Here is a 7,873-nt window from a genome sequence, read left to right on the forward strand (position 1 = left end):
CAAAAACACATATTTTTTAAAATCTAAGTAAAAAAAAAAATGAAATGTAATACTCACCATTTGTATATTACAAAGTAAGAGAGTTATATACTGTTACGTCTCTGTGTTCATTTGTTAATTTTCTGTAGAAATTATTTCCGAAGAACTTCAGCGATACAAGTCCTTTCTTAAATAAAACTAGTTTATTCTTTCTCAATACAACTTTGCAATACACTTAATTTCCACAGTCACTTTAACTTCAACACACACTATAATTCACAGTGAAAAATTCACACACTTTACTTACTACCGCGCTTGGCATCTAGACCTAATTAGTCTAAAAAGTCACTTTTATTCATTTAAATTGCATTATGGATCAATTTTAACTAAATCATACATCTATTTACCATTGCTGGCCCGGAAAAAATAAATATTAATTCTAATGTAAATTGACAAAAATGTCATAATAGCATTCACTCATGTAAACCTGATCATAATTGCAATATTTTAACCTTTTGATTATTCTGTACTAACGCAGTTATTAACTTAAAATAAACTTCACTTGTGTCTATCATAATCTGTAATTAACAAAGGCCTAATGGTTACTGATGTTACTATGACTTTATGATAAATAGAACTACTGCTTATAGCGGTAGTTCGAACATGTTCTATTATTTCTACTGGGTTTTTTTACTTCTTTTTTTTGATAAGCAAGGCCTACATCGGTTGGGCAGAATGGGCTGCCTAAAATAAAAATACAGGGCTATTAAGTGTTTGCAATTCCAATCTGTCCTGGCACCTATATGTCTAAATGTACATATTAGTGTAGATACTCCAACTAATATTAAATTTAAAAGCATTTTTCTAGCTTCATGAAAAAAATATTCACAAAGGTTTTCAATAAAACTAAAACAATTACATGTATATTTTCAGAATACTACTGAGTGTTTCATGAATAATTCATAAAAGATTGTAAACTGTATCCCTTTCACCACACGCTCCCTAAACTTTGTTGGTCAATCAGCTGTGGATTGCTGCATTGGATCTGTCTCATTTTTTGGATTTGTTCAAGAACTGTACAACATTTTCTGGGATTTAATGTAACGTTGGTAAATTCTCATAGAAAAAAGCTGTAAAGTAACAAAGTTTACTGTTTGGGATTCACTGGAGTGCTGATACAGAGGCTGTCATATGCCATCTTTGAAGGATATCACAATATTTTTTGGGCTCTTGAGAACATCCAAAATGATAAAAGCCAAAAGCTTGAAATAAAAGAAAAGATGCTATGAGCTTCAGGGAGATGATGTGCACACACACACCCAATTCACCCAAAAGAAATATTAACATTTACATTCCAGTTGGAGTCACAATGTAGGGAGAATTTAGAAATCGAAATTGTGATATATCTCGGATGAGGGGATAGTTTTACAATGAAAGTCTGTCAACCCTTATGCTACTGACACTCACAATACTGAATTAACTGCTTACACACTTACTATTTTGAATTCCATACAGTTCATTGAGAAGTCTTTTGTAACACTTACTATTGTGAATTCTATACAGTTCATCAAGAAGTCTTTCATAACACTTACTACTGTGAATTCCATACAGTTCATTGAGAAGTCTTTCATAACACTTACTACTGTGAATTCCATACAGTTCATCAAGAAGTATTTCGTAGCACTTACTATTGTGAATTCCATACAGTTCATTGAGAAGTCTTTCGTAACACTTACTACTGTGAAGTCTATACAGTTCATCAAGAAGTCTTTCGTAACACTTAACTATTGTGAATTCTATACAGTTCATCAAGAAGTCTTTCATAACACTTACTATTGTGAATTCCATATAGTTCATCAAGAAGTCTATTGTAACACTTACTATTACGAATTCCATACAGTTCATTGAGAAGTCTATCGTAACACTTACTATTGTGAATTCCATACAGTTCATCAAGTCTTTCATAACACTTACTATTGTTAATTCCATACAGTTCATCAAGAAGTCTTTTGTAACACTTACTATTGTGAATTCCATACAGTTCATCGAGAAGTCCTTCATAAGTGAGCTGAGTTGCAAGTGGTGACAATAAATCAACTGACCGGTCAAGCAAAACTAAGCTGTCAATCTGAGGAGTTATTTGAGGTTCGTTATCAGAGAGCTCCCGCCTCATTCTTGTCATCAGTTCAAACACTAACTACAATAATAATAATAAAAAAAAGATAATGAAATAGTCACTCTTGTATCATCCATATTACTACAACAACTAGTTGGTAGAATAACAAAAATATTAGTCTTGATATTGGTGATAATCCATATATCATTAGGACAAATGTTAGTTGAGAAATTCAAATAAATGGCATAATGTGTGAAACGAAGTTTGTCATGAGGTAAAACTAGTTGAAAATTATCTGGCTCAATGTGTGAATCGTGCTTTTCGGCAGTCAAACTAGTTAAAGAGTTTAATTATTTGGCTTAATGTGTGAAATCATGCTTATCATCAGGTTAAATTCCTTGAGGTAAAAAGATAAGAAAAAGACCACTTAACCCTACGTGTATGGCTGGGGGGCAAAGTGCACCTCTCACAACATTTTACAGACTTACGTTAAAAATTCAAATAAATAACTTTATTATCAATCTATGGAATAAAAAAAAAGTTAAAACAACAACTTTTAATATTATACAAGTTTTAGTTTCTTAATTTCAAAAATACATTTTTAAATAACTTCTCAATCTTTACATCTCTATATCATACGTTTGATCTGAATTGTCAATCTAAATGTTAATATTTTCCTCCAATGAAAATATATTTCCAATAGATACTTACCTTCACTCACAGTTACAGCTAATCTTGATTTGACTGCCCTCTAGCATGCAAGTTTTTACTTCCCACTAGCCTTGAAACTCTCACCTAATACCACATGTATACCACATGGCTCAGCTACATTTAAGCATACAAAAGTCCTTCCCCAATAGGAGTGTGACGAACTCTCCTATCACAGATGTTATCCCTCTACGCAGTTGAACCTAGCCCCTCGAGATTAAACATTACAAACGACACCGGAAGTGTGGAAAATGGGTGGGAAGTGTGAGAGGAGGTATCTATCGGAAATAAATTTTCAGTGTAGAAAAATATTAACTTCCCATATGAATCCTTACCTCCTCTCCCAGTTATAACTAAAGTCCCACATTGTGCAGATGGAAGGAATGGTGCAAAATTACCTAGATGAGCACCTTTCAAAATCATCTGAAGAGCAGCCATGAAGTGAGCCCTCTCTCTATTGAGAGGAAACACGCATGTGAGAGACTGCACCACATCTAAACCATGTATACTCTTTGCCCGTGTAGAGCTAACAGGTGTGGTGTTAAAATCCAAGGGCAGAACAAGGTAACAATTCCAAATCCCTAAATACAAGGAATGTGTTTAGAATAGCTAAGGTGCATCAGACAGAAATTGGGAAGTTAACTCTAGTTCAGACCAGTAGCACTGGGTGGAACTCAACTGGTCTATGGTGGGAAGAGAATCCTCATCCATTCATCTCAGGTCTAGGAAGCAGAAGGGGAAGAAAAGCCTCCATTCCAAGAACCTAAACCATCATGAGTGCAAATACAGCACAACCTGGAGCAAGAAACCCCAGGAATGTACATCCAGATGACATCAGGAAGTTGGAAATGCAATGTGGAAGGACAATTCCAGTCCAAAACCAATTGGCAATGTGGATGGAAAATCTAATCTGAAGTTCCCAGCCCACTCATATGTGAAAACTTATGTTGGTTAGTCCAGTTGCAACCAAAACCAGTCACCCAGGAACCGACATTCAGGTGGCATTCGGAGGGAGGGTTCCCAGATGGAGGGGAAAACTGAAAAATTGATGGAAAAATCCTGTCCAGACCAACAGCACCTGGAATAAAATATTAGACCTGTGACAGGAGAACAATCATGCCTTCTACATGGGTAGAATGCCACCTCCCTACTCTCAACTAAATGGAAATGTGCACTCTCATGAGGATTCCTCAATGATTAACCACCCAAGTGGCTAGGAGCTGGGAAGCGGTAAGGACTCCTGTACTCCTCTGAAAGAATGGGGGGAAGACACATGTTGAAGAGTCCAGAGGAACGCATCACCAGAGAAGATGCAATGGGTGACCATAAAACCCTATTTTCAAAAGCAAATCGTTACTGATTTTGGGAATCTAAAGAACATAAGAGATGGACAGCAATCTCTTTCTGCTTTACTCATGTCAGTCCATGAGTGTACAGGTTAGTACAAACTTACTTATGACACAATATATTGTGAGGAAGAACCTGCAAATGGTCTTGTGGAACACCCCATCTCGACAGTGAGCATGATAGGCCTTATAGGTCTCACAATGCAGATTTTGGATATCAGTATACTTGGACAGGCACCACTCACCCCCTTAAAAAAAAAGAAATAAAAGCAAATTACCCACTCAGAGTTGTACCAACGTAAAAAGAACAGCTACAGGAGGAAGATGAAATCTGGTTGAGCAGGAAACCATCAGTCAGTGCAAGTAGTGGGACACAAAAATGTGAAGAGTGGTCCATATGCCACTCTGGATAATCTCCTCAAAAGGAGAACAAAAATGAGCAGCCGAGGACACTGGGAGGTGATAGACCTGGTGAGACAAAACATAAAAATTGGTAAGATTCAGGAGAAATGAAGTGATAGCCAGGAAAGGGTGCTGTGTGCGACACAGAACACTGTAATGCACAGAGGACAAAGAAGACAATTCAGATCAAAGTGGGAGAAACTATGGGATATGGAAGGAATGAAAAAAGGGGTGAAGACAAATTCTCTTTCATGGGCAGAGATACTAACGCCTAAATGTAAATGATCTCCAAAACAATTGGCATGGACCCCAATATCAGACAAGGTGGGGTGGGGAATCAAAAACTGAGAACTAGGTGATGCAGTTAATAAGGAAGGGGAGAAATCAAATGACATGGGTGACAAAGACAAAACCCAACATACCTGTGATATCAAGAACATAAAATGATGACTGATCTAAGTCCTCAGGTAATGGCAGAATTGCTTGTAGATCGGGAGATCACTTGACCCACACGAAAGAAGCCATCTCCTGATGAACTACAGCCAACAGTTCCTCCACCAATAACACCACATCTGTAGTAGTTGTCACGATCTGTACCATCGGTAGCCGTTGTGGCCGTAATAGTAAACTTTGAATTCAAAAACATTGACTGACCACTTCTAATTGAGTGAGAAATAGGATTCACAATCGGGGTGGAAGGAATTTCCAATATTATTACTTACCTCCCCTCACAGTTATAGATATTCTTGATTTCACTGCCCACTAGTGCACAAATTTTTGCTTGCCACTAGCCTTGAAACTCCCACCTAATTCCACCATGAGTTCAGCTACATTTAAACATGCAACAGTCCTCCCTCTATGCAGTTGAACTTAATCTTCATTTCTTGATTTGGCACAACAGTGTTAAGATCTAGTGCATGATTTTTTTTCTTTATTGCATTTTGAACATAATCAGAGTATTGTTTATAATCCACTTTTGTGTTGGATTTCTTTACTTTATTTCAGCTTCTAAGTTTTAGTACAAATTACAAATTTATAGTATAGATATTGCCAAGATATAATCTAATTTTATAGCCTCCAATCACCTTGATTTACAGAGACATAAAACAGAAAGTTAAACCTATATGCCACATCCTTTTATCACATACTGCCTTTCAAAAAAATTTGATAATTCTCTCTAACTTTTACCATTACACTATTTACAACCTATAAGAAGAGAAGATTTTAATTTACTGAACTCAAGAGAAAACGCATGCTTTGCATAGGAAACATATTTTGTTTGTGGTATTTTTGAATACACAAAGTTTATGAAACGTAAAAGTAGTGCTGTATGACTAAAGTAAGTAAAACAATCAAGTGACCTGCCTAGACTACTCGTGTAAGTAAATTTCTGAATAAACCTGATGGCCATGTGGGGCATCTCAATGACTAAAAAATTAAAGCTAAGTAGGTTAAACCTATTCCACAACATGTGCTATCCACCAAACACCTCTAGTACAAAAAAAGACATTTTGAGCCAAATGACTTGAACAAATATAACAAACCGATCAACTTATAGAAGAGGAATTATTTCAATGCACAGACAGCTTAGTTAGAAAGTCATTTAAATTTTTTTATTTATTATTATTATTATAAAATTAATTTCCTTATGAAAATTAGAAAAACTTATTAGGTTAGGAAAAACAACTTAAGTTAAGAGGAAAATTAAATAATAACATTTCTCGGTGAGGTATGCGTACAAACTGTTATTATGTTATGTAATTCACTGTTGTTTTTTTTACTATAGCTTGAACTATGCATTCACTATGTAAATTCTCATTTTGTTACATAGGTTTAGTAGTTAAGACATAGTTTAAAGAGCAATAGAACAATAAGATTAAATAAAACAGTCACTCTAGAAAGAAACAGTGATAACTTTGATTTATTTCATATTTTCGTAGGTGGTAGTTACAAGGTCGGTCAAATCGACTGAGCTTTTAAAGTGTTAGCGTAAAGAAAAATAACAGCTATAAAATATAGTTTCACTGAAAGAATGTTTCATATACATACACAAAGTTCTGAATATTATGTCAATGAAATATAAAAACTGTAAGATTAAAAAAGTATTTTTATTCTTTACATAAAAAAATCACCTTGTACTTACACTAGTTAGAATGTGAGTCAGTTATCTAAGATAAATTCAGAGACTAATGTTTAATAGGAATAATGTACTTGTAATGTTTACCAAAAGCTTAATGCATTTCATAACACATCTTACAATTCTAATTTTGCTAAATGTGTTTTCAATACAGACTTTATCTAGTGGCTCAACCAAGCCTGTGCACAAAGGGTTAACTGAGTATTACTGAAGCATGAATAACGTGGCTTGTGAAGAAACACTAAAAAAAAGAACCCTCCACTCACACATTTCGGTTAACTGACTGTCAATGTGTTTTTAAAAGTTTCAAAAATTTAAAGTGTTTTATCTACAGGTACACATCTTTCCTGCGAGATAATCAAATGAAAAGACACAATCTTAAAATTAAGTTTATTTTTAGTATTTGTAGTATCTTCATAACATTACATTAGCCTCTCAGTCAACAATGAAATAATTTTTGAACTATTGCCTTAACATAGTATTTACTTTGTTGGTATTTGAAAAAAGTGAAATGTTGATAGAAAGCTGTGTTTGTTTTGAATTTCGTGGAAAGCTACATGAGGGCTATCTGCGCTAGCTGTCCCTAATTTAGCAGTGTAAGACTAGAGGGAAGGCAGCTAGTCATCACCACCCACCGCCAACCCTTGGATGACTCTTTTAACAACGAATATTGAGATTGACCGTTACATCATAATGCACCCACTGCTAAAATGGTGAGCATGTTTGGTGGGACGGGGATTCGAACCCGCGACTCTCAGATTGCGAGTTGAGCGCCCTAACCACCTGGCCATGCCGGGCCAAAAGCTGTGTTAATATTATAATTCAAAATTGGTTCTCTGTTGGCTGAGGAGCAGCTATAATGTTGCAAAAGCACTACCAATATTGAAATACACACTTAAGTCTTATGTTTGTGTCTCTTTTATCTTACTCAATCCTTTCGTGATGGGCTTGGTATTATATACACACACGTTAAATATCTATACTATAACTTTTAATGCAGTGAGTGAATCTTCACAAAATTTGGTAGACTTTTAGTAAAGATTACAAGTCTTTCGTACATAAAAATCAGATTTTTTTAATGAAGTATTTTTATTGTAGATTTGTTTGTGAAAATATCGAGTCTGTTTCATTACCAGTCCAAGTGCGAAGTGATTTTCATGTTACAACTAAAAATACTATTGCTCG

General features: G+C 35.1%; 1 protein-coding gene across 1 annotated transcript in view; it reads right to left on the reverse strand.

Moving 5' to 3' along the window:
- The window catches only part of LOC106472515 (vacuolar protein sorting-associated protein 33A-like), a 41,222-nt gene that overhangs the window by 14,115 nt on the left and 19,234 nt on the right, over positions 1-7,873 (reverse strand). Inside the window, exon 7 of the mRNA XM_013933170.2 lies at positions 2,002-2,176. Coding sequence (XP_013788624.1) covers positions 2,002-2,176 — 175 coding nt within the window. The remainder of the gene's footprint in view (positions 1-2,001; positions 2,177-7,873) is intronic.

This window comes from Limulus polyphemus, unplaced genomic scaffold (assembly GCF_000517525.1).
Source record: "Limulus polyphemus unplaced genomic scaffold, Limulus_polyphemus-2.1.2 Scaffold5394, whole genome shotgun sequence".
Classification (NCBI taxonomy): Eukaryota; Metazoa; Arthropoda; class Merostomata; order Xiphosura; family Limulidae; genus Limulus; species Limulus polyphemus.